The sequence below is a fragment of the Sturnira hondurensis genome, unplaced genomic scaffold (genome assembly GCF_014824575.4).
Source record: "Sturnira hondurensis isolate 20B ecotype Veracruz unplaced genomic scaffold, ASM1482457v3 Scaffold0008897, whole genome shotgun sequence".
Taxonomy (NCBI): domain Eukaryota; kingdom Metazoa; phylum Chordata; class Mammalia; order Chiroptera; family Phyllostomidae; genus Sturnira; species Sturnira hondurensis.
Window position 1 is genome coordinate 2,399,477 of NW_028081528.1, and position 26,924 is coordinate 2,426,400.

Sequence of the window (26,924 nt, forward strand, 5' to 3'; positions counted from 1 at the left end):
GATGAAAATGGGAACAATTCAACTGACTTGATTCCAGGCCAGGACTCTTTAAGACCTTGAGAGACCCAATGTACTGTAAGGCCACTCTTCAGGATTTCTTTAGCATGGGTTCATGGGTGTGGATGCTCTTTGAACGAACTCTTCACAAAATTAGTCTTCTGAAGGGGAAAGCTATGTGCCAGAGGCCTTCTCTGAGAGCTCTGCATTGGGTAAAATCTGATGAAAACTGAATTACTAAAGTAAGTATGTGCGTAGGAGTTTCTGGCTACAGTTGCGAGGATGTCTTCCATTTAGGTAGCTGATTTTCTTGGGATGCCTTTCTGTGTGTTTTTCCCACTAATGTATATTCTGTTTGATGCTGCTGCTGATTAAACTAATGCCTGCTTCTGTCCCCAGTGAGAAACCGTAGTGAGTTGAGAAACTTTGTCTTTGGTCTTCACTGCTTGAACGATTTTCATTTTGCCCTTGCCCCCTCTTTGAACATTTTGTGTTTCAAAAGATTCTATTTGGTGAATGAACCCAAGAGCTTTTCTGTGAAAAACCAAGTTGGAAAAAAAAATAACAGTTTAACACTCCCAAAGGATTTATTTTTTTTTAAAAAGTATGGCTCACTATGGTAGTACACAATGTTGTTTTCATACACGTATACTTGAAACCAAATTTAAAAAAAGTAACTGTTGTAACATTCAACTGTAAGCTAATGAGCATGTCCACCGTGCTCCCGCCTTCTCCGGGGCCTTCTGAAATCCCCTCTGGTTCCAGGTCTCATGGCCCAACTAGAGGGAAGAACTTGCAAACTTTGTTTTTTCTCTACAATTCAGTCTTCAGCAACTTGAGTGCTTTCTTCATGTTGTCGAGAACTAATGGGCAAAAAAGTTACAAGAGTCAAGGCATGACCAAAAATTATATTAATAGATACAGTAAGCCCCCAAACGGGTATGGTATTTATTGTTTAATAGGATGCTGTTGTGATGTAAGATGAGAAGTTGGTCATCTCATTGTAATTTTTTTCTAAAATTATGTGAAATGGCTTTTATTACAATCCAGTTCTCATAATATTTGTTAAATGTCTTTTCTACATAATACCATGATATTACCTGTGCAGGATACCTGCTTGAAGGAGTCAAAAGTCTTATTAAGATATATTCTTTTATCCTGAGAATGGTCAGTTCTTGAGATGTGCCTCCCCTGGTTCTCTTAGCACCCACTGTGGCATTGCTAATGGACCATGGTAATCTTTTTGCCCAGGCACTGCCTCAAAATTCTTCAAAAAAATGATGAGAATTTTGTGTGTTGCCCAATGAGAATTTCTGCGGTAATGAAAAATACTCAGTGCCTTTGCACTCAGTACTTGAAATGTAATTAGTGTGGGTAAGGAACTGAATCTTAAATTATGAGAAATTTAAATTTATTAAGCAGCTACACGTGGCTAAAGGCTAACATATTAGGCAGTGGGTGCTGTCCTAGGCAGCCACGGGTCACGGAGCAGAATTGGTTCCTAGGACAAAACCCAGTTTTCCTCCCCGAAGGACTAATGAAGTGTCCCCAGCCCCTACAGTCTGTCCTTGAGGTGCCTCATCTTCCTTAAGTCATCTTCCTTCCTCATCTTCCTCTCTCTCTCCCTCTCTGGGGAAGTGAGTCTCTTGGCAACTGTGGGGAGCCATCTGGGGCCATCTTTCCTCCTGATTTTTAAAACTGAACTTGAATCCAACGTCAACAAGCTAGACTAAATTCTTTCACTTTCATTATTGGGGAAAAATATTTAACAAAGCATGCAGACTACTGCAACTCTTGTACTCAATTCTCTGATACAAGGACTTGTACGTTGGTGTGCCTGAGAGAAAAACCTGAAAGGCAGATGATATCATCACAGATTCTATATCAAGTTTAAATTATTCGACTTCAGTGAAAATATTTTTAAGGAATGGGGTCAAAGTAATGACTTAGTCAAAGCGATTCCCTTGGTTCCCCGAGCTGCAGTCCCTGCATCCGTCGTCGTCACGTGGTCTCCCCCACCCCACACCATCACCACCATAGGGCTGTTCAAGAACTCAGAGACGAATGGAGATGTTCAGGTAGCACTTACGCAGAGTTATGTCCGAAGGTTCATAAGCATAAAGGCGATTTGAATATCTTCCTGTGATGTCGGCTCTGACTGTCAGAGATGGATCTACAAAGGAAAAGCAAAAGGGGATGCAGTGCTATGTTTGCAGCAGCGCTATTGCGGCACAAAGCCCATGCATTTGCCCATGTCCTAGGAGAGGAACACAGCTGAGTCCCACCGGCCGCTCTGCACCAGCCTCCGGCAGTCAGCACCCCCAGCGGTGGGGCAGTCAGGACCCCTAGTCGTGCTGGGAGCCGTCAGCAGCTGTGCCCACTATTTGTGCGAAAGGTTCTGAACCCTGCTGTCCTATCTGGAGCAACCTGGAAACAGGATAATGCATATTGTGGGGCTGGTCTTTTTCTTTTGGGCGAAAACATTGTCATTCTCTACTGAGGAGTTATTTTATACCTTTGAAGTGGTTATGTTGTGATTGAAATGTGTTGCTACCAACAAACTTAGATAATGAGAAACCCACATCCAATGCCATATCTATCTATCTATCTATCTATCATCTATCTATATTTTAATGAGTAAAAGAAGGTAAGCCCTAAGAGCAGTGAAAACCAAATAACCATGTAGTGCCCTTCTCTATTTTTACTTACTTAAAAATAGAGATTTATGAGTCATCCCTTGTGCATTGTTTAGATCTATTTTATTATGTTCCATATCAACTTGAAATTATCAATGAGACAGAAAGGTATCTTTAAAATAAGGCACATCCAAAACGGAGGTAGCGCTGGGATGCACGGGGGCCTAGAGACCTTGCCTTGATAATGGTGACGACTGAGGAGCCTAAGGTACACGTCCTCAAATCTAGGTACAGAGCACACGGGGGAAGAAGCACCTGTGCAATGTCTGTCCCCAGTATTTGAATGGTCAGGCTGTCATTTCGGAATACTCGACTAGGACCCACATAAATTACAAGAAGCAGACGTTCTTTTGTTCACCAAAGACTTAAGACCTGCTGCTGCTTGGTGCAGGTGATGCAAACACCTGGTCTGATGTTGGTAACGAATTAACATAAAGGCTTTTAACCACTCAGCCATTGGCTCATAACCCTGCACCATGGAATCATGTGGAGAGCTTTCAAATAAAATACAGTGCCTGCTTCCCACCCCCAGACATTCTGTTTAATTGGTTTGAGGTGTGGCTTGTTTTTAAAAATCTTCCAGCTGATTCTAATGTGCAGGGGATGTGGAGAACTACTGAGCAGGACAGCAAGCTGCCTCAGAGTTGGAGTTGGTTCTTAGGGACTGAAGGGACCAACTGAAGGATGCGGGTTAAAACGTCCTTCACTGGGAATGCTGGGAACAGAATTCGTGCACAAGGTAGGCCTGGAAGACCTGTTAAGTCTCTTCGCATTTCAAGGATTCTAAATTTTCTAAGTCCTAACTGCACCAAATCTAGAAAGCTGTACTTCAGCCTTCCTCTTTTCTCCCTTCATGGCTTCTCTCCCTTCTTTTGTACAATTAATATGAACTTGGAGGAATTACACAGGTGAGCTACTTGATTAGAATGGGCTCTTTTTTATGAGATGAATTTAATCATGGACTGTCTTTAAATCATGATTTTGGTCAGAGGCAAACTCAATTAATTTGCTCAGTTATCTAAGAAGTATTTTTGTGTGCCCACCAGAGGGTCAGACTGAAAATATTACGGTGGTGAGCAGAGACACATACATTGTCCGCCATGAGCTTGTAGTCCCCTGGGGGAAAACATTTATTAAACAATTACCTAGTGATTATAAAATCATAACGGAGGGAAATACGGCCATTGGAAGTAACATGTGCCACAGAAGCATGTGTTTGTGGGGCTGCAGCCGGTCCATGAAAGGCGGTGACGTCTGGGGAGCCCACTCGGTGACAGGTCGTCACAGACAGGAAGAGGAAAAACTCTCCAGAGGGTGGGACTGTACATAAAAGTTTCCGGGGGCAGGAAGGGGTGTGGCAACTCCACCTGTTTTGAGCTCACTAACTTTCCTAAAATAATTATCAACAAAGAAATAAATATCCAACACACAAATTGATAGTTTGCCTGATTAAAAGTAAGTGTTCACAGGCCTGATGTACAGGGATGGACAAAAAGTAGGTTTACGGTTGTGAGTACGTGGAATAGAAATATATTATTATTTTTAAAAAAATATTTTATTTATTTATCTTTAGACGGAAAGGGAAGGAGAGAGGGAGAGAAATATCAATGTATGGTTGCCTTTGGTGTGTCCCCTGCCAGGAACTGGCCTGCAACCCAGGCATGTGCCCTGACTGGGAATCAAACCATGATCGTGTGGTTCGCAGGCCCATGCTCAATCCACTGAGCTATGCCAGCCAGGGCGAAATGTATTATTATTTATTAGTGATTGTACTATTTCTTATTATTATTAACCTACTTTTGCCCACCCCTGCATTTAGGAAAGTGATCAATACATTTAATCAGTTAACAGGTGATTCCTTCTCAGATGTATGTGTGACAGAAGATGAAAGCTTAAAATTGGCACAGGAAAAAAATGGCATCTGTGGAAATAGCTGGAATCTCCATTTTCCTAATGAAAATATATTGTGAAACTTCAGGGACTGTTGAACCATTCACTGGGGCCACGGTGGAGTGACAGATGAGGGTTGGGGCGGACAGAGGAGGGGCCACGGCTGCACTTGTGTCGTCCAAATGTGTTTCATGCCCCTGTCACTTCTACTTACCAACAAACATGATCCGGGGTACGTACTGGCCATCAGGAGAGAGGTGCTTGTCTGTCGTTTCATACTAAGATTTAAAAAAAAAAAACAGCTTTTAGTTTGCTTACTCTTTAATTATTCTCAAACTTGTTGCTACAAAAATGCATCCATTATTGGGCTACGCATGTCAAGATCCTATAAAGCACATCGCTTCCACAAAGAGTGATAATATAAATATAGAGATAAGTTATATGCATGAAATAATGAGTTAGTGCAAAATGTGAGGCAGAGAAGGAGGTAAAGAGCTGAATGTATGTGATAAAGAGCAAAAAATTCATGAAGGAGAATTTGGAAAGAGTTACTGTGTATGGCAAAGACGTCTTTTTAAAAGTAGGAGGAAGTAGATTAATGAAAAAAGCAGAAGTCACTTTTGGAGAAAGTCACTTCTGTAGAAAGAAACACAGGGTTATCTTGAGCTTTCATCTATTTCTCAAACTTTTATTTAGAGCTTTTTTTTATTATTTAGTAATACACAGCCCTTATCTCTCACAGATGCACACTCCATTGGGAACCACAGGTAGTGAAATGGATACTGGGGACCCAGTGGCTGACATGTTATGATGGAACAATATACAGGTGCCATGGGTGCCCAGAGCAGGACATTGAACCCAATATGCAAATTCTGCTTGGACTTTATAAAGTAGATAAAGAGGAATCTTGGAAAAAATGAAAGAAATCAGTTACATGGAAAAGGAGGTTATTCCAGGCAGAGCGGAGAGATTGTACAAGGTAGAGGAAATGCATAGCACTTTCTGATATGACCAGTGCCTAGAAAAGGCTGAAATAGAGGGGACACAGGAGATGCTGGAGACCTGCTTCAGGGGTCAGCTCACAGTCGAGGGATCTGAGTGGAGGTACCATAATCCCAACTGGTCTTCCAAGTGATCACCCTGCTGGCATGGGGGATTAAATGGAATTACTCTTGTGGGCATGGAGCCATTTAGTAGTGGTACAGTAAGCAAAGCAAAGTGAACAAGTCTTACACAAAACTGATGATCCTCAGTTTACAGGGAAGTGACCAATAACCAAAATATTTAAAGTTAGAACCCAGGCCTTAACTGCAGGAGGTGAGTAGCGGAGTCCGATCTAGAATAACACTGGGATGAAACAGAGAATGCAGTGAGAAGTGCAGTTTGAAAAGCCTGGACCAAGCTGAGAAACCCAGTTGAACATATTGGATTTAAGTGAATTACAGGGTACCTGGAACATGGTCAATACACCAGTTGGAAATTGTGGCATGTTTGGGTAAGATGTGGGAGTCATCAGTGTGTGGGCATTGATTCAAGACAGATAAAGAGGATGTTGTCCATAGAGAATACACACCATGAAAGTAAGAGAGGAGGTTAGGTAGAGATCATCCAGTCACTTAATATTTCAGGGAGAGGAGACAGGGACAGGGAGAGGAAGAGCAGCCTGTGGAAGGGAGGTGAGGAAGAACAACTGTTGCGGATGCTCTTGGAGGAGCCCACCTGTCAACCTGTGAAGAGAACGAGAGGGAGAGACCCGGCTGGAGGGCTGATCGAGGGAGGCAGGAAGCTTTGAACAATGTCAGAAGGGGTGGCAATGGGAAGTCAGCGGAAGGCAGGAGGCTAAAGCAGGGTGGCAGGATTCGATGTGGACAGCCAGAGAGCTGTTCCTTCTGGGGAAAGCGGAGACGAGGACTAAAAATGGGTCAGGGGCAGCCAGGAAAGACTGCAGGAAGGGACGCAGGAGGTATTCGGCAAACTACAAAAACCTTCCAATTATTACAGCAACAGAGAAACTCCTAACCACAGGAGGGTGCTTTTTGGGCACTCTAAAATTACCCACGGCCAAATAAAAACATTAACCTGAAAGGTGGGTTATTAATAAAATAAAGTGCCCTTCTTCTCTCAGTCTCTGAGATGAGTGTTTGGAACAGACCCAGCTCACCCTCTACGTGATTAAGAGGTATAGGAAAAACTGACTCATCCGTGCAGAATAATGAGCCCAGGGGAAATGTCAGTGATGAGGGAAAAAAAGGAAACTTACAACCAGATTGAGGAGGACAAACTGCTCTGCCAGTTTCTGGATGTCTTTATTTTCGGCAAATGCTTTCTTTAAAGCTATGATATAAAGAAACATCATTAAGCATCCCTCTCAGCACCAGTTAAAACCATTGTTCTCTACTACATTTTAAGTGGAACTATATTTTCAATACAATGTTCAACTTTGCCCTTTCAGCAAATGCTTAGTGTGGTAATATCTAGGCTCTTGGCTACTTTTGCTTCTTGCCATTCACTCATTCACTTATCCACCATCCATCCATTCAGTTGTGTTTCTCAGCCTATAATTAATTACTGAGTCGCTACTCTATGGTAGGCACTGTTTTATGCCCTGGACATAGACCAGTGAATAACAAGTGATGTGCTTCCTTCACGGAGCTCAAATGCCTGTGTAGAAGCAGATCATAAGTAAGTAAACCAATACACATCTGAGAATTTCAGCTGGAGATATGTACTTTGAAGAAAGATAAAGCCACACAAGAGGTTTAAAAGCTACAGAGTGCTCAGGTTACATCTCTCTGAGGAGGTGACGTTGCAGTGAGAGAGTGACCCGTTCAAAGATTGTGGGAGTATGTCCTACTAGGTGGCAGGAGCTCTAAGAGCCATAGTCTTGAGGCAGAAGTTTGAGGCACAGAACAAAGGCCAGGCCCAATGGAGTGAACAGTAAACAAGAGGAGAGTGGTAAGAAAGGAAGGGGCCAGAGGCTAGGCTAGATCATGTCCAGCCTTGTAGGCCATGGTCAAGATCTGGATTTAACTTTACTTGTGAGTAGAAGCCACAAGAGTGCATGGCTGATAGGATCTGGTTTATGTTTAACAGTTTCCTTCCGGCTTCTGTATGGGGAACTGGCTATAGGGTGATGGGTAGGTGGCTGTTAATAGTATTCTAGATCTCGGGCTGGACCCAGGCAGCAGCGGTGAGACAACAAGATGTGGTTGGATTTGGGCAGGACCTACACAATGTATGGAGCCCCATGCAACATAAAAATATGGGGCCCCTTTACTCAAAAATTATTAAGAACTTGAAGACAGTGACTATAGAACCAAGCATGAGAACTTGATAAGTGCTGGGCCCAATGTGTGGCACAGGTTACATGCCCTGAAGCTGGCACTGGCTTTAGCATGGATTTTGGAGGCAAAGCCGATGTTCTTTGTGGATGTTTTGGATGTAGGATAAAAAAGAAGGATGTCAAAGATGAATCCTAGAGCTTGTTTTTTTCAAAATATGCATGAGTGGTTAACACACAACATGGCGCTATTTGAAGTTACTTTACATATCTTTTTACTACATGAAATGTTATATTTTTTATTCAACAGTGCTAGTTGCTAAGGGTATCAAGATGACTTATCCAAACCTTGGTCCTTAAGCTAAAAGCCTATAAAGAAAATAATTCGGAAGAATAAATTACCTTGGCTGTGTGGGCATTCGTCCAAGTGATGAATAATCATCAAGGGTTTGTTGCTTTAAAAGAAAAAGGGAGATTGGATCATTTTTACTGAGTAGGATTTCCTCTATAGCTAGTACCACTAGATGGCGCGCTTGAAAGCTTTGAGATTGCCGTGAACTGGTCATCTTTACCTTGACTTGGATTTGTATAAAGATTCTTCATATGTCTGAGTCCAGATGAGTTGGTCACCCCAACCTAGGACAGAATGAACCGGTATGTTTAAAGCTATTTAATATCAGGCCCAAAGCTGTTGAAAAGTGAGGATAATGACTGGGATACACCTTGATATTAAAGAAGGAAAACCTCTAGAGAAAGTAGAAATAATGATACATTTTGATAAATCTAGAAAGAACACACACAAAAAACCTGTTCGGCACCTAAGTCTCAGCTTCCCAGCAAAGCAGCATAGGAAGCTGCCGAGACGCTGGCACCTACCTCTGGAGAGGGTCTGGGGCAGTTTGGGTTGGGGCACCTTCGTGTCCTTCTTAGCCCCGGGTTTCACTGTGGTATCTCTGGCCAGAGTGTAGGAGAGGGCCACGAGGAGTAAGAACGTCGACACTGAAATCTTCTCCATGGCAAGTCTGAAAATGGAAAGCAAATCGGCAAAAAGTCAGTAACACAAACGGGAATGAGCGGTCTTCTAAAGCCTCAGACTGCGGATTACAACAGGGAGTGAGGCGTAGCTGAGATTGGAAACACGCAATTGGAGGGAAAAAAAACGACCTCCCACTGGATTTCCTATGAATACAGACTGTGAATAACCTTTTTGCTCGTTTGTTTGTTTGTTTGCCTCTGTCTCCATACAGATATAAATACACTGATGTACATCTCTATAGGAATCTACAATATAGGTATAGATATATTTTAATAGAATAAGGGGGCGTATATATTCTTATACCTAAAGGAATCTGCACTTTAATTTTATGTTTCAAACATTTAGTACTGGAAGGTACCTTATCAGCTACCTCATCTTTTCCTACTTCCCCAATGCCTAGTTTTATAGATGGAAAATCTGAAATTCAGAGAGAGAAAGGTTTATGAGATTGTTGCTGAACCGAGGCTCCTGGATCTCGTCCCTTGGCTGTGCTGGCCCCCGTTTTTCTATCCTGAAACAGTTACCCTAATCATACCAACTTCTTTAGGCATTGCCATTAAAGTATAAGATCTGAGTAAATGGATTCCTTATTGAAAATCTGTCAACTTTGTCACTTAACTGAAAACTCACACCCACACAATTCTTTCTCCAGTATAATGTTTATTCAAAATCTACATGTAGTTCTGAATTGACTGAAATATATCGGTGCAAGTTCCTTCTACTGAAACAACTCTGACTCATGCAATGGGGCCTGTATTGGTAGGGGGTTGTAGGCACGCCCCTGTGTGCACACACCTGTGTGCACACAAGTATTCTGTGAGGCTCAGAACACAGAGAAAGCCACCCTGGGGGTGTTTCTTTGTTAGTTTTTTTTGTCTTTTCCAGGATTCCACAGTTAATTCTTAGGGAAAGTCACACCTCGGTGGAGCAGGTGTCCGTGGACAGGAGAGTGAGAGACAAGAGAAGATCTGGAGGGAGTGAGGGAGAGAGCAAGCCCGCAAAGGGAGCTGCACTAGCAAATCACTACATTACCCAGGGACCATCACATGCAAAGCTGGAGACTTGGGATTCTAGTAAAGCCAAAGACTGAAATTGCTTGAAAAGAAATATCCACTTCTAATACCTGTGTTGGTGTAGGTTTGGAATTAAATCAGATAAACCACAAAAAAGCAGGATGCACTCTTAAGGCTTAGAACTTTTAAGGGGAAAAGTTTTTTACGTTATGATAGCTTAAGTGGGAACCTTTGCTAATTAAAAGAAAAAAGTTGCTAAATCACTGCATCCAGATGATACCTGAAACTGGCCAATTATTGTGCAAGTAATAGCAGGTAACCACAAAAAGACAGAAACAGAGAAAGCAAGGATACATTTTCTCCATTTTCTACACTGACAAGGATGTGGAAATGCCAATAACAACAGACATACCCTAGTGTTCTGCAGAAACGACTCAAATGCACTACAAGTCACCGATTCCCAGCCCTTTTAGAACAAAGACTTGTTTATAAGATTTAAACATACCAAGAACTTTTATGTGAGCATAAGTGTACTGTTTGGAATATTAGCCAGTTTAGAAACATCATGGCAAATAGCTACTTGGAATTTATGAGCATTTGATTTTGTATTCTATGTGGGCCAACGGCATCTATGGGTATCAAAAGATAGCCGTAAACTGACGACGAACCATGTTACCTGTTTAATCCATTGACAGTTCCTGCTGTTCAAGTGGCCCTTCGATAGCTCCACAGCTTATAGGCTGGAACTGTGGATATATTCACAAGTGTTTTATGGCAGGATGCCTCCATTTTGCCTAATAAACCTCCTGCTGCACAAACATCCTGCTGCGGGCTGACTCTCTGAGACTCTATTGAGTTTTCATCACATGAATAGACTCTGCTCTGCAAACTTCCTGCACACCATCTCAAAACAGAGGCTAACTGTGGGAGCCAGTGACTGCTTGGACACACACACACACACACACACACACAATGAAACCAGCTCTTTTTCTTGTTCACTCTCTCTGTCTTCTTTAGTGAGGAATAAAGTTTCAGGAGGTTTTGGTGTCCCTCCTCATAAATATTTCAGGAAAGCACCCAGATTTCTCTTATATCTGATCCCAGGAACGTAAAGATGCAACAGGAATCTCTTTACACCAGACAAAGAGAACTGGTTTTCTGATTTGCGATAGAATTCTGAATTGCAGTCGCCAGCGGGCAATTGGAGCTGAGGTTCCCCAGAGCTGCAGGCCTTGGCTTTAGGCAGTGGGAGAGAAGCAGCGCATTAGATGGTGCACAGTGCACCATGACAGAAGACCCTGTCCCACACTTGAAAACACCTAGGGTTTACCCACTATCAAATCTGTTTTTTTAAGGAAGAAAGCATGACCTTGAACCAGCCCAGGAACGTAGCACTCTGCCACCTCAGGCCAAAGAAAAGCCCTAGTAAACCTTTGGTGAAAATGGCATTGATTCCCTCTCCAAATCTCATCTCATTGCCTTTGACACCACCTTTCACGCTGTAATCAGAGGCCAGAACTTACTCTAGTGAGTAATTTGCCCTTCTGACAAATGTGATTGTCAGGAGTCTTACCTGGCTTTCCCCACCCACCTGTCTGTGGAGCCAGGTGGCCTTGATGTGTCCACGCTTCCTAGTGTGCTAGCTCAGCCCAGCCTCTATTTATGCACCAGAGCACAACCCAATCCCACCCACTGGTCTTGGATTTACATGCTGACGATTCAGAAAGGAACTTTCTTTTTCCCAAGTGATTGCTTGTCTTTCCTGGGCTAAAAAGTTACTTCTTTCAAAAAATAATGTTGCAAAGGGTATGCTGTTTTAGTATGCATGTTTTTAAGTGTTTGTGAAAGTACATTGTTAAGGGATTTGAAAAAGATGGGCAGAGTGCCAAATCCAGGTAAGCTTTAAATTATTTGCCTGAAGGCTGATTTGTCTTTATGTGATTGGATGGAGTGTGTGGTTTGTAGGTTTTTTTCTCCCCCTTGGGCAGACTGCCTTTACTTAGTTAAAAAGCACACAAGAGATGATTCACAACTCTGACCCCTACAGTCATATAAACTGCCATCCTCTGTTAGGGTACAAATTATTTTCCATGATATATTCCTCTCTTCCTGGCAAGCAAAACGTGCATTTATTATAGATAGCTACCACATGCAAACCAAGCACTCAATTAATATTTTTAAACTGAGATTACTGAAGACAGATGCCCTAACACTATGAATTTTTATTTTTATTTTTATTTTAAAGATTTTATTTATTTATAGAGGGGAAGGGAAGGAGAGAGGAAGAGAAACATTGATCTGTGGTTGCCTCTTGTGCGTCCCCTGCTGGGAACTGGCCCACAACCCAGGCATGTGCCCTGACTGGGAATCGAACCACAGTTATTTGGTTCGAAGGCCCGTGCTCAATCCACTGAGCTACACCAGCCAGGGCATGAGTTTTTACCAATAATTTACCTTGCAGTTGAATATATGCAGCAACTTCCCTTCAAAGAGTTCAAAGACATTTCACAGTTACTTTCACTCATGTGATGGTGAACTTTCATTCCAGGCAAGTAGGGAGCCATTTGCTCCATTTCTCAGACCTAGAAACTGAGGTCTGCAATTGCTTTTTATTTTCAATCAAGATTATGCAATTATACACTACAGATTTTAAGCCTAAATTCAGATTTTCTGTAAAAAAAAAACCCCACAATCATTCTTGTGTTTGTTCGCAAAGCAATGTGCAATTCTTAAAAGCTCAGAATGCAGAAGTCTTTAAAAACAGAAATTAACTAATGGGATGCAAGCCCTATAAACACTACTTTTTAAAATTAGTTGAGTTCATTCTATTTCAAATCACTTTGAAGTATGTATGTTTTTTGATAGAGATGTCTCTGGGAAAAACAGTAAGTGATTCCCACAGTACTCAATTTTCTTTCAGTTTAAATGAGTTTACAGAGACAATTTCTTTAGGAGTTTGGAATCAATGACTTAAGCTAAATGTTTAAAACTAGGAAGGCATTTAGATAGACCTTTAGTCCAATCAATCCTTAGGTTATTTAGTTCAATTCCCTCATTTTACAGATGAAAAAGCATAAATGTTTAAAAAATGAATAACTCTGAAGGTCCCACATATGGTTGAGGATGCTGCTGACACCGAAGCCCAGGTACCCTGTCACCCAGGCCCTGCTGAGACTGGAAAGTCGGCAGGACTTGGGGACACAAGCTTCCAGTCTGAGTCCCGCGTCCTGGTGCTGGCTCAGAGGATGATCTTGGAGACATCACTTAACGTCTTTGAAATGCCCATTGCCCTAGCTATAAAACAGGAAAAATATTACCAGATGTGATTGTTCTGAGCATTCAATTAGATTCTGATGAATTAAGAAATGAGAAGGTAGCCCTGGCTGGTGTAGCTCAGTGGACTGAGCGCGGGCCTGTGAACCAAGGGATCGCCGTTCAATTCCCAGTTAGGGCACATGCCTGGGTTGCGGTGCCAGTTCCCAGCAGGGGACACATGAGAGGCAATCATACATTGATATTTCTCTCCCTCTCTCCTTCCCTTCCCCTCTAAAGATAAATAAATAAAATCTTTAAAAATTTTTAAGAAAAGAAATGAGAAGGTACTTGGTGTATTAATTAGTGGACTAGGTCTTCTGTAACAAAGTACAGAATAAATTAGACAACAGAAATTGATTGTCACACAATTTTGGAAGCTAGATGTTTGAGATCAAGGTGTCTGCAAGTTTGATTTCTTCTGAGGCCTCTCTCCTTCGCTTCTATTGAGCAGATGCCGTCTGTTCTCTCTGTCTTCACAGAGTGGTCTTCCTTTGCACTCATCTGTGCCCTAATTTCCTCTTCTCATGAGGATACCAGTCAGCTGGGATTAGGGCCCATCTTAAAACTTTATTTTAACTTAATTACCTCACTAAAGACTCTGTTTCCAAATATAGTCATAGTCTATGATACTGAAAGTTAGGATTTCAACACATGAATTTTGGAGGGATGCAACTCAACCCATAGCACTTGGTAATTAGAAACATCTCGGGCTTATCATAATTCATTATAATGATGTTATAATTTTCTACTGTATTCCTGTGCCTACTCTCCTGTCGGTGAAAACCCAGTATATTTGTCTTAGTGGCTAAGGCATGGCGGGGAGGAAGAAATGACTAGAACATGCCCCCCACGTGCCATGGTAACTGGATCCTTGATGCCCAGAACTGTCTCGGTGTGAAGCAACTAGGGTGTTGTAGATGGTACAGGTCTTTCCTGTATTTTATTAAACATCAGTACTTGCAACAGCAATGTCATATGATCAGTCTTTGGGATTTGCCAGCTATTGTAAAAATCTGTCTTTACTAAATAGCTATTTTTGATTATTTTTCCCCTCAGCAAGAATTGAAAATCTGTTAGATAAAATGATGTTTGGTAGAGAAACTACACCTAGTACTAATGACCCTGACAACAGCCTCATTATGTGAATGCCATGTCTCTGTGTTTACCATGTTCATGCCAAAGTCATTTAAAGAGGCTCTTATTCAAGCACATTTTAAAGTAGGCTATTCTCTATTTTTGAATAAAATTTGGAAACTTACAGTAATAAGAACTTGTAAATATTACTAAATATTATTGTTTAACTCGTTCATTTTTCACCAATTATCCTCTGAGCCTATTTATGTAGCAAATATTACACGAGGCATTAAAGACACCATGATGGCAGGGAGAGTCAGTTACTGAAGTAGCCAGACACATTTGGAGAGAACTCCAGGTCGGGGTCGTAAGCCATCCCCCGGGGAAATACGAAGAAGTTGAAGATGTTGTTGCTGCCCTGAGGTTACTTACAACCTGATAGAAGAATTAAGATAGAACCATACTAAAAATGAACCATTCTCATGAGGAGAGAAGGCCACAAGAGTCAGGTCCGTGGTATAGACGTGAGCTGTTACTATTTTTTCAGAGGAGCTGGAGATAGGTGTCCACGAGGATGCTCAAATTGGTAGTAGAAAGCAGGATTTTCAGATGGAGATGGTGATTTAGGATTTGCAAAACATTTTTGTTGGATATTTGGTGGAATTGACTTGGCTGTGGTGAGAGCCGCCTGAGTGATTTATAAATATGATAGGAAAAGTGTTTGGGGGCTTTTGCCTGGGGCTTTTGCCTTTAATACCTTTCTAAGAAGTCTAGACTTCAGTCTCAAGGAAGTGTTGTCTGGTGGTTAAGAGGGCCAGGGATAGATTCAGGCTGGTTTGAGTTCACATTGAACTTTGTGACTATTCCATACCTTCCTAACCTCTTCAGGCTTCACTCCCTGTGATGTGGTTGTCTCACTTGAACAGTGGGGATAGTAAGTACTGTACAGGACTGATGGAAGATTATATAAGATAATAGAGGTGGGGTGCTTAGAATGTTACACAGCACTAAAAATATTAGTTATTATAGAATGTGTCATTGGCTTCTCTGTATTATAATCATTAAGGTCTTGTTCTATTGATTAACTAAGTCTGTTAACTCCGTGACAACAGAATCATTGATTCCTCTTTGCATGTAGCCTATTGCAAGGCTTAAACGTTCAACACATATTCTTGAAAAAAATAATTTGTCATCATAATAACTTCCAAAGACATCATTATTTTCTTTAAAAAATAAGGAAATAAACTCAAATGTGTAGACATACGAGGCCCAGAGACGCAAAACTGTTAACAGCAGAGAGAGGACCTGAAATCTCCCATAACTGCTGATAATTCAGTATTCCTTCCAGTCTACCAATCTGCTCACTGATATTAAGAAGGAAAGGCATAAACCTGTAAGCAAATGTTAACCTCACAAAACTGAATAATGATGAGCCCTATTAAGAAAAAAATCAGAATAGCTTCTTAACTACTTAAGGACTTTGCCACTAAAAGAGCTTTTTCAAAAACAAACCATCAAAGTACGTAGAACTCAAGACCAAAATATAAAAATAAAAACCCAATTAAAAAATGGGCAAAGGACCGGAAGAGACACTTCTCTAAAGAGCACATACAGATGGTCCATAGACATATGAAAAGATGCCCAATGTCACTCATCATCAGAGAAATGCAAATAACCACAATGAGATGCCATCTCACACTTGTCAGAATGGCCATCATCAATAAATCAACAAACAAGTGCTGGTGAGGATGTGGAGAAAGGGGAACCTTTTTGCACTGTTGGTGGGAATGCAGACTGGTGTGGCCACTGCAGAAAGCAGTATGGAGACACTTCCAAAAACTAAAAATGGATCAGCCTTTTGACACATCAATCCCACTTCTAGGAATATATCCCAAGGAACCCAAAACACTCATTTGAAAGAACGTAAGCACCCTATGTTCACTGTAGCATCATTTACAATCATCAAGATATGGAAGCAGCCCAAGTGTCCTTCAATTGATGAGTGGATAAAACAGCTGTGGGACATTTACACAATGAAATACTACTTGGCTATAAAAAAGAAGAAAATTTTATCCTTGGCAACACTGTGGATGGATGTGGAGAACATTATGCTAAGTGAAATAAGCCAGTCAGAGAAAGACAAATACTATATGGTTTCACTCATGTGTGGAATCCAATGAACAAACTAAACTAACAAGCAAAACAGAGACAAACTCATAGATGGAGAGCAGATGATAGCTCGGGGGGTGAGGGGTAGACAGATTGGACAAAAAGGAGAAAAGACTCGTGGTCATGGACAACAGTGTGGTGGTTGCTGGGGCGTGGCAGGTATAAGGGGACTAAATGGTAATGGGAAAAGACAATAAAGATTTCATAAAAAAACAAAACAAAAACATGCCATCAGTCCTTCATATCTGGAAGTTCTATATCCATGGATTCAACCAACTGTTGATGGAAAATATTAGGAAAAAAAGGTTACATTTTTGTGGCTGGTGTACTATGTAGTTAGACCTATCGATAGTTCTGTCTGTACTAAACATGTTACAGGCATTTTTTGTTTTGTCAGCACTCACTAAACAATACAACTATTTTTCATGGTGTTTACATTGTATTAGGTATTATACACAATCTAGAGATGATTTCAAGTACATGGGAGGACATACCTAGGTTACATGTGAGTGCCATGCCCACTTTATATATGGGACTTGACCACCCTTGGATTTTATTGCTCACAGGGGTCCTGGAACCAACCCCAGCAGACACTGAGGAGTGACTAGGTATCTACCTGCAGACCACGTTGCTGAGTGAATGAGCCCCTGCAAACTCTAACTTAGAGAAACGGATAGTATCAGAGTCTGACACAGAGGAAGATTTGATTGCCATTGAGTGTATCTTAATGTCCCCGATGGGGGCTTTTGNTCATAAAAAAACTCAAAACAAAACAAAAACATGCCATCAGTCCTTCATATCTGGAAGTTCTATATCCATGGATTCAACCAACTGCTGATGGAAAATATTAGAAAAAAAAGGTTACATTTTTGTGGCTGGTGTACTGTGTAGTTAGACCTATCGATAGTTCTGTCTGTACTAAACATGTTACAGGCATTTTTTGTTTTGTCATCACTCACTAAACAATACAACTATTTTTCATGGTGTTTACATTGTATTAGGTATTATACACAATCTAGAGATGATTTCAAGTACATGGGAGGACATACCTAGGTTACATGTGAGTGCCATGCCCACTTTATATATGGGACTTGACCACCCTTGGATTTTATTGCTCACAGGGGTCCTGGAACCAACCCCAGCAGACACTGAGGAGTGACTAGGTATCTACCTGCAGACCACGTTGCTGAGTGAATGAGCCCCTGCAAACTCTAACTTAGAGAAACGGATAGTATCAGAGTCTGACACAGAGGAAGATTTGATTGCCATTGAGTGTATCTTAATGTCCCCGATGGGGGCTTTTGTATACAAAAGTGATTGGTTCCCACTGCTTGGGGTTTAATTGTTATTCATTGCATTGAAGGCAAAACTGTAAAACCTAATTCTCCTGTATTCATAAGTTTGAGTTTAAAAAGATACAAAATTTGCATACTTGTATAAAATATACAAAAATATTTTGTTTTTGAAGAGAGTAAATTGAAAATATTTTTGACTTGTTTCTTTTTATCATCTGTGGTGTGGTTAGAACAGATAACATGAGATTTACCCTTTTAACAAGTCTTAAAGTGTACAGTACAGTATTGTACATAAAGTTGTACATAAAATCTCTACGACTTGTTTCTTGAGGTTTAATTGGAATAAATTTCAATAGACTGAATATACCTTAATTAAAAAGATTTCAATAGATTAAATACAATCAGTTACAAAGTGCTTTTGCAGACTTTGTTAATGAAATTCCCTTAAATATTTCAAACTATATTTATGGATTTAATACCAATATATCTAATTCTCTAAAACTTTTTGAATTCTCAGGAGGACAAATTTACAAATTTCATTAGCAACACCTTTCTAAGCACACTGGCAATTCTTACAAACATCACAAATAATACTTACTGAATAGTAATTGGAGTTCTATTGTTCATATAAATACTGTTTACAAACCGTGAAATATATTTTCAAGTTAAAATCCTAATTTTAGTCACATTTTAAGTAGAGTCCCAGACTGATACTCAGATTCTCTAAAATTTAAGCTCCTCTTACATGTTAGAAACACATGAAGGTTATTCCAATATTTAAAAAACTTCTTGCTCAACTTCACATAGAAGTCTTAATGTTATGAATTTGAGTAACTTCATCAGTTTACTCCTCAGTTTACTCCTAGTTTAGGGCTGTGATATGAGTCTATTAAAAGTTGTCTAATTAGATCCCTTTCTCAAGGACAGTGTAGAGCAGAAGGCTCAGTTGCAAACCTTGGAGATACGCATTCATTTAGGAGGATGAAGAAAGGAAGTGATTGTAAAGCACAAAAAGAATCATAGAAAAAGGTTGGAGCACATCCAGGCCAATGGCATGCACTGAATCCAAGTTTAGTGGGAACTGCAAAGCACAGGGTAACAACCAGTATCATTGGGTGCAGGGGTGAGATTCTAGGACTGGAGAGAGTACTCTTAGCCTTCAAAGCTTTGGGATAGTTTCCAAAAGCTGTCTGATGTTTACCAGGCAGTTGGAGAGTCCAGATGATTGTGTAAAAATCAATTGACATGAGTGAAAATTCATGAATGGCTCTTGAGTTGAAATAGTGAAAAGCCAATTCCCTGGTGCAGCAGTGTATTACCTTCTTGCGGTGCTCATATGGTGACTATACTTCCCATAGCGCCCAGGAAAGCCTCATTTTAAGCCTCTTGCTGAGCATAATAATTGAGAACATTCCATTTTCAAAAGTATTATACTTTCAACAATAAATTATATGGTCTAGATGATGAGATCTTTTGATGTTTTTTTTCCAGGAAAACTGTGCACACGTGCACATGTGCACACACAATTTCACAATTATTTTACAAGGCTCATTTATACCCTGGACCTAATCCAAGGAGCCCTCCGTGGGATCCACAGACCCAGGGTAAAAATCTCTTGCCCGAGTGCTCAGGCCCCCACGCTCAGCCACTCTCAAAGAGCTCGCCGTTTTAGAATCGGGTATTTCAGCTCTCTGCACTTGTTTCATAGGACAAGCTAATATTTCCTCCTGGCTATCAGAAATGTTGTACCTTGTAGGAAGCTAAGGAGTCCTGATTTCACAGCTGTTCACATCTCTTGTTTCACCCGAATAAAGGCCCACATTCAGCAATCCTTTTAGATCATGGTGGAGGTAGGCCTTATAGGGAAGGAAGAACCAAAAGAAATACAAACTGTATCGACATCCAAAGTGGTTAAGTAGTTTCTCCGGGAATTTTCACGTTTTTGAAGAGAAGTATTCATAAAGGACATACCAACATTCTTTTGGAATTTGGAGTGAATAACCTCATACATATTTAGAACTTCCCTTTGAAGTGACATTCTATGCATGAGTTTGAATAGGCTGCAAATTTTTACAGTCATTTAAAAACTGTAACTGGATCTAGCCATGGCTGGTGTGGCTCAGTGGACTGAGTGCTGGCCTGTGAACCAAAGGGTTGGTGGTTTGATTCCCCATCAGGGCACATGCCTGGGTTGTGGGCTAAGGTCCCCAGTAGGGGGCACTGGAGAGACAACCACACGCTGATGCTTCTCTCCTTCCCTTCCCCTGCCTCTAGAAATAAATAAAATCTTAAAAAAAAAAAAGAAACTGGATCTAGTAACTCCTTTAGCCATATACGAACGAAGAGTTTCAGGTACATTAAGGAGACGTGTCCTTAGCAGCTAGAGTCTGACTCTAGAGTCAATATTGTGACATGGCAAACACACTCCTTAGGGTGGGCCCTGAATAAGCAGAGATGCTGCCAGCCTCCTCAAGCGTGCCTGAGATAGCTTCATTTTGCCTTTGGCCCTATGAAATTTTTTCTAATAATTCTTTTCACATTCACTCCTTTAAAAACTATTGCATCATTATTTTATTAACTAGTATAAGCAGACTGTCTTGTGGTCCTGACTAGAGTTTCTTATTCTTTAGCCACCTGTATACCAAAATGGCAGGTGTTTTATAACAGATAATGTTAAATGAATACAAACTTACTATGTGAATAGTAAATACATATCAATATTGTCTTAGTAAATATAACATATAATCTACTATACAAGTATCATGTATTATAATTCTTCAAAGTCTGTAAAGATTTTAACAAGCAAAATGCCCTAAGTTTTAATATTTTTGAATCCACAGCAAAAAACAAGTAACAAATGGGTTCAAAAGTAAAGTACTATTGTGCTTATAATCTCATCTGTCAAATAGTAATAAATCACATCCCAAATAGTAATAAATAACTCATTTTTTTGTGCGTTTAACTGCATCTATTTCTTGGAAGATCAGAATAGTCTTTCTGTGGTCTCTGAGTCCAAATATGCTTTGTGTATCCTTGCATGTGTCTTCTGTACATATTGAGTCTGGAACATTATTTGTCCAAATGAAGTAATGGGCTCCAAAAATCAGAATTTGGGTCATTTGGAGGTTTTCGGATAAACTTCTGGGGTTATTTAAAGAAATACAATAACTTATTGCTTTCACAATTATGTTTTTGGGACACTTTGCACTAGCCAGTTTTTATGTTTTATTCTTAAAGTCAATTAGCAGTGGAAGAATAATATGTACTTATATTCTCAGTACTCTTGTGTTTGCCTGTGTTTTCCATCTGACTCACTCTGTAATAACCTAATTCTCAGAGTCCTCAGCAACAGGTCAGCCCTGAAAGCAAACGGAAAAGAAAGCTGCCTCATTTACTTTCTTCCTGATTTCCTTAAGACCTCGTCATCGCTTCAAGAAGACTGAGTTTTGCTGTGTTCACCACACTGCATTTTTTTCTAGTCTGTGCTTTACAGGAAAAGGTCACATTTGTTCATTATTTATAGGCTTTTGGACTCTGCACAGTGGGGATAAATGGGTTCCAATTCAGTGAATATTTAGGATGTAACTTTAGAAGTATATCTTCATTACAGTTAAACCAGTTTTCTGTCATTCCTATTTCATGCGGGGTTGCCAAATAAAAGTCCCTCAGTACAAGAAATTCAAGCAGCTAATTACTATGAACATTAAACCATTGGTGAATTTCCTGAGGCTTTTATATAAAGATGGTTTGAGAAATATTCAAATTTTTCCAGAGCACCAAACAGAGACATTCTATAGGAAGAATTTCATATGGAATCTATTAGGTTACTTTGTGTAAAATAATAACACTGGGGTCTGACTGATATGGCTCAGTTGGTTGAGTGTCATCCCACAGACCAGAAGGTCACCGGTTCTATTCCTGGTCAGGGTGCATGCCTTGGTTCTGGGTTTGGTCCCCTTTCAGGGCACATACATGCAAGAAGCAACCGATCGATGTTTCTCACATTGATGTTTCTCTCCCTCTTTGTCTACCTCCCATAAACAATAAAGTAAAATAATAGAATTGGGACTAGGGTGATTTTTCATTTTTAAGCACCAAACTATGCATAGGAAATTTTAAAAACTTTCAGACAAATATATGAATATCTTATTTATGACTTAAAGATTAATCTTATCTGATTCATTTCACTAGCCAGGCACAGGCTCTTTTTGTACCGCTCTTAAATGAAAACCTTCATTTTCTCATGGTGCTTTCAACAGACGTTTATGTGACCCATCTAAAATGCGTATCATTTACAACTCACATTCATTTAGAAAACTGGGATTAATGGTTTCCTGAAGATGGGAAAGAAAATAAGCAAAAAAAAAGCTGTGAAAATTATTAAAATTTCTAAAAGGCTACAATTTAGTGCATTATTAATCATATTTTAAATTGTGATTAATAGCTATAGTTATGACTTCTGAAGTTGTATTATGTTGCTAATTAACTGAGCACGATGTTCTCAAAAGAGAATTTGCCTCTCATTTTATGTTGAATATTCTCTTTCTTCTTTGCATTGGATGGGTTGCCATAGTTAGATCGCTTTCTGTGCAGCTCCATTTGTCAAGTTTTATTGCGAGCTCTTCCTGCATAATTTTGTCTGTTAGAGTCATTTAGTTAGTTTAGTACTACTGGACTGTGGGAAAGTGAATAAAAGAACCTAAAGTAATTTCTTTGGGATCACTAAACTAACACATGAATTTTAATGAAGATTTTTCTTCCTACAGAATTACTTTCCTAAGTAAATTTTTTATTTCTGTTGGTTTTGTAGCTGTTTCAAAGAGCACACATTTATGAGTTTTGGCAAAACTGTCTCCCCCTGTTGACTAACTACATATTCTGAGCTAAAGCAGAGACTGTGTATGAAGTAACATAATACTGAAGCTGGCACTTGTGATCCATGAAAGATTAAATTCAAAAAAGCTAATCCCCAAACCATATCATACCAGAAACAACAGTACTTCCTTTGATGTCTTGTTACTCACAAATACTACAGGTTTCATTGGAATTGAAGATCAAAGTAATTCACAGTTTTTAAAAATGACGGCTTTCTTAGGGAGCTTTGCACAAAATTCTGAAGTTCTGATTTTGTGGCCGCTTCCCCCTTTGCAAGGGACTCTACAGGACCATTTCAGGTTAGGCAACAACACAACAAAGATTTATTAAGCTCAAAGGAAGTTTGCAATGCAGAAGTGGTGCCCAGGGGGCCAGTTATGCTAGCCTGTTGCCGAATTATGGTGCGATGCATAAGTACAAAGAGGTTTATATTTGATTTTCAACCACAGGTCAGCATCAAAGATATGGCCACACATTTGCACTGTCTTGTCTAAAGTCCAAGAAAGAAGTGGTCCTGGGATCACATCTGTACTTGGCACTTAAGGCAAGAGAAGAAGAAATCAGATAGCGCTTTCCCCATTCAGGGGGTCTCCCTAGAAGACCCCCTGTTCCTCTCTCTATTCTCAATAACTGTCTCAGTAGCTGGGCTTGCTCTCCTCAAAGCCCCTCTTCCAAGGATGCCTTTTAGTAGGCAGAGCGCTATGTTAACAAGAAGTTGTGAAACCAGCAGTCGAGATTCCTCTGTGTTGTTCTGGTAGCACCGTGCCCCTGGGGCTCTGAAAGAATTGTGCCTCTTCCGTGCCAGAATTGGTGCCGAGCGCTCTTATTGACATCCTTGGGAAGTTTTCCTTCTATTGAAAGTGATGGTTCCGCTTTCACCACTCCAGTTCATGGACCTGGCATGCTCTGATCATGTTTAAATAGCTTATTTTATTTTTAGAAGTTTTATTGCATTTTCTCAATCCACCTTTCTCAATCCACCTTTATAACATTCTACCTTTCTTCTTTCCTTTTAAGTATTTCTCTAATAATTTTAAACATATTTATTTGAACTGGCAGTGCTAAACTAACCTGTTTGTTTTGCTTTTTGACTCTTGCTTGGGAGGAATTTTTTTTGCAAAGGTCTATACTTTTTATCTGTGAACGCACCATCCCCTGGGATTATTTTTCTGCACGACTCCAGTGTACTGGGTTATACAGACAAGTTTCTACAGAGGATTGTTGAATTTTTGTCTGGCAGGTGCCTGGGCGGCATCTCCAATTCAGGGTCATATCCTCTAGAAGCACAATGAGAATCACGTAAACTTCATCTCCACACTCACACATAGGACAGGTATAGAGTTACTTTTTTCACAAGACTGTATTTGTTTTATTTTTATTTCCTGTATCAGATCTTTCCATAAAACAAGTTGCTTTTTTTTTTTCCCTTTCCATGGGGTGGAGTTTTCTAGCACCTTCCCCAGGGCCCTGGCTGCAGCAGAGTCCTTCGTTTTAGCTCTCTTCCTTGCAGCGAAATCACTTTGCATAAACCCACGTGGCACTTCTGAAGGGTCCCGGAACTGTCGGCTGGAGATGAGTGGCCCAGTCTCCTGCAGTCTCCAGGTCTGAATTGATTTGTGTTCATTCATGCTCTGGTGATTACTTTTTACTCATATTTGCTCCCTGGAAAACAGAGTCCCATGGGGCAGCAAGAAGAGTGTTGTCTAAGAAGTTATTATTAAGGAGTGATTATTGCCATGGTGACATGGGAGTGGCTTTATTTAAGGTCCTGGTGGAGTCATCTCTGGCTTTACCCATATTGACTGGCGAGAGGGAGACTAAGGAAGAGACATAGGTGAGGTGGGGAGCCTGGCAGGAGCCTGGGTGTAACAGGTGGTGATTCAAATGTACGGGGCAGCAGATGGGTACCCAGACAGAGGCCTGATGTGGGGTGGGTAGAATGACAATACCACTAATTCCTCCTGGAGAGGTAGAAAAAGGATCTATTTCCTGCTTTTATATATTTATCCTCAGAATGAGAAGTGATAACATTCAGGATATGTGTACCCTAGTGTAAACATCTAAGAAAGTAAGCTGGTCAAATAGAGGGTGAGTTAAGGTATTTCCCAGGGTGTGCAAGAACACCCAGTGTTTAATATTAACCATGTTCTTAACACGGCTAATATACTATCCAGGCAGGTATATGTGTATACACATATATATGCACATATTGCATACATATATGAGGTCTGTTCAAAAAGTGTTCAGCTATATAATATGAAAATTAGAGACATTTATTAAAGAAGATACAAGATACAAGAAACATTGTACATAGGACAATGATGCCTCAGTCCCCTTCAAAGTAGGCACCTTGGGACCTCACACAGTTCTTTCAATGACCATCTGCTGCCCTGTCGTATTTTCCAAAATCTCATCCACAGTCTGGAATCTCTTCTCTTTCAAAGATGATTTCAGTTTTGGGGAAAGCCAGAAATTTCAGGGTGCCAAATCGGGGCTGTTAGGGTTGCTGAGTCACCTCTGTGATTTGATGTTTTGCCGAAAAACTCTGCATGAGACATGATACATGAGCAGGCGCATTGTTGTAATGAAGCTGCCAATCACCAGTTGCCTAGAGCTGCGGCCCTGACTCATCTGAGTAGTTTTTAAGGAGGGATGTTCAAGCTTAACTCAAAGTTTGATGCAGATTCATTGCTCTACTCTCTCAGTAATTTTGAATGTAATGGCCACACAGTACACGTGCTCACTCAATGACACCTACCACCCCCACTGACTAGTACAGTGAGGACGTCATTGTTCACACATGCACATTTCAGTCCACTCTCCTTGGCTGCCAGGTTACATTCAATGTCAGGCAAATCATTCTCATTATATTAACAATGGCTGGACTTTTTCCTGACAGGCCTCATGTATGCATATATGTGTGGGTGTGTGTGTCTCTATGTCTGTACCTGTCTTGTCTCTATCTACATCTATGCACATACATGTCGAGTGCTTAAGAACCTTTGGTGGTAATGAATCATTAGTAAAGGGGAAGGAGACTCCATTCAGTCAAGAAATAATTGTGACATGCTGCCATTTTCAGGTATTTTTATAGGTACAGGAGGTTCAGTGGTGACTGAAGCAGAGAAAAATTCCTGGCCTCATGGAATTTACATTTTTAGTGCAGAAAGGCAGACAGTGAACAAACTATGTCAGTAAAACATACAGTGTGTTAGATGGAGATTAGTAGGACAGAAGAAAATAGAGGAAGTGAGGAGAACATGGAGTGTTGGTGGTGGATGTCTGTCATTTTGAATAGGGTGCCTATAGAAGGCCCCACAGAGAAAGAGGTAAGGGTACCAGCCCGGCAGAAGCAGGAGCATCTGAGGGGAGAAGGAGGCTGGGGTCAAGTGAGGCAGGAGGAGCAGCAGGAGATGGAGTAAGAGAGACTGTGAGAGGCTGTGCAGACTTCAAGGTGCAGGAGAAGATACCACATGCAACCCCCATAGAAGTGAGAACACTGGGCCAAAGTGCTGTGACGTTCCTGTGAACTAATCCTCTGGGTTAAAGGGCAGAGTGGGATTCTGGGAGGGTGTTGGAAAGGACACATTTTGCTCCCGGCAAAATGTCAGCCCTAGGGATGGCAGAGCCCACGGGGCTCCAGTCTGCTCTGTTTTGTCCACCGTCAAATGGCTCATGCCTACTGTGGTGCCTGGCATGCAGAAGGAATTCTGTGCATATGCATTGAAAGAATGAGGGAAGAGAGGAAAATGCACAGCATCCATTTGGTTGGAGACTGCAATGATTCAAGTTGGGCTATTAAACAACAAAAAAACCCAGTTATATTGTTTTGAAAGGGGAGAGAGTTTGTAGAGGAAACTATTTCGGATTCTAGAGGAAACTTTAATGACAGCTTAAATGGGGTTGTGCCAGTGCAAATGAAAAGAAGGGGACAGAAGGGGACAGAAGAGGTGGAGCAAACGGGATTGGCGAGAAACTCGGGGTGAGAATGGGGGTGATGGGTTTGACTAACATTTCGGACCTCATAGACAGTGAAAGGAAACACAGGATGGGAATATAGGGTCTGAAGGGCGGTGGAAGATGAAGACTGAAAACAGAGCAAAAAATCTGGCAACAGGGAGAACTTTGATTTAATCTTTGAAAGAACAGTTTTAAAAAATATTATCATCATTTTTTTATCTGAGCTTACATAGTACAAGGTCAAAGATTGGGAGCAGGAGCTCAGCTGTATCTCTGTCTCCAGGACCAATCCTGGTCTAGCAGCGGAGGGATGAGGAAGTGTCT

At 40.7% G+C, this 26,924-nt stretch overlaps 1 protein-coding gene across 3 annotated transcripts; it reads right to left on the reverse strand.

Moving 5' to 3' along the window:
- Positions 1 to 559: 559 nt before the first annotated feature.
- AGR2 (anterior gradient 2, protein disulphide isomerase family member) lies at positions 560 to 11,590 on the reverse strand. Of its 3 annotated transcripts, none has more exons than XM_037056270.1 (8): positions 11,504 to 11,590; positions 8,740 to 8,885; positions 8,436 to 8,499; positions 8,266 to 8,318; positions 6,844 to 6,917; positions 4,798 to 4,861; positions 2,087 to 2,170; positions 560 to 860 (listed from the first exon to the last, which is right to left on the reverse strand). In XM_037056270.1, the coding sequence occupies exons 2-8, from the start codon at positions 8,876 to 8,878 to the stop codon at positions 811 to 813; spliced, it is 528 nt and encodes a 175-aa protein (XP_036912165.1). In that variant the 5' UTR covers positions 8,879 to 8,885; positions 11,504 to 11,590; the 3' UTR covers positions 560 to 810. The 3 variants fall into 3 exon arrangements, with proteins under 3 accessions (XP_036912165.1, XP_036912164.1, XP_036912166.1); XM_037056269.1 differs by having other exon boundaries at positions 11,486 to 11,551; XM_037056271.1 differs by lacking the exon at positions 11,504 to 11,590 and adding an exon at positions 10,589 to 10,688.
- Between the last annotated feature and the right edge of the window lie 15,334 nt (positions 11,591 to 26,924).

Bases quoted from the DNA above. Each gene is read 5' to 3' on its own strand.
- AGR2 (XM_037056270.1), bottom strand. From the start codon at position 8,878: ATGGAGAAGATTTCAGTGTCGACGTTCTTACTCCTCGTGGCCCTCTCC. The intron at 8,500-8,739 runs GTAGGTGCCAGC...ATTCTGTCCTAG, and splicing joins GCCCCAGACCCTCTCCAGAG to GTTGGGGTGACCAACTCATC. The intron at 6,918-8,265 runs GTAATTTATTCT...TTTATATCATAG, and splicing joins CGAATGCCCACACAGCCAAG to CTTTAAAGAAAGCATTTGCC.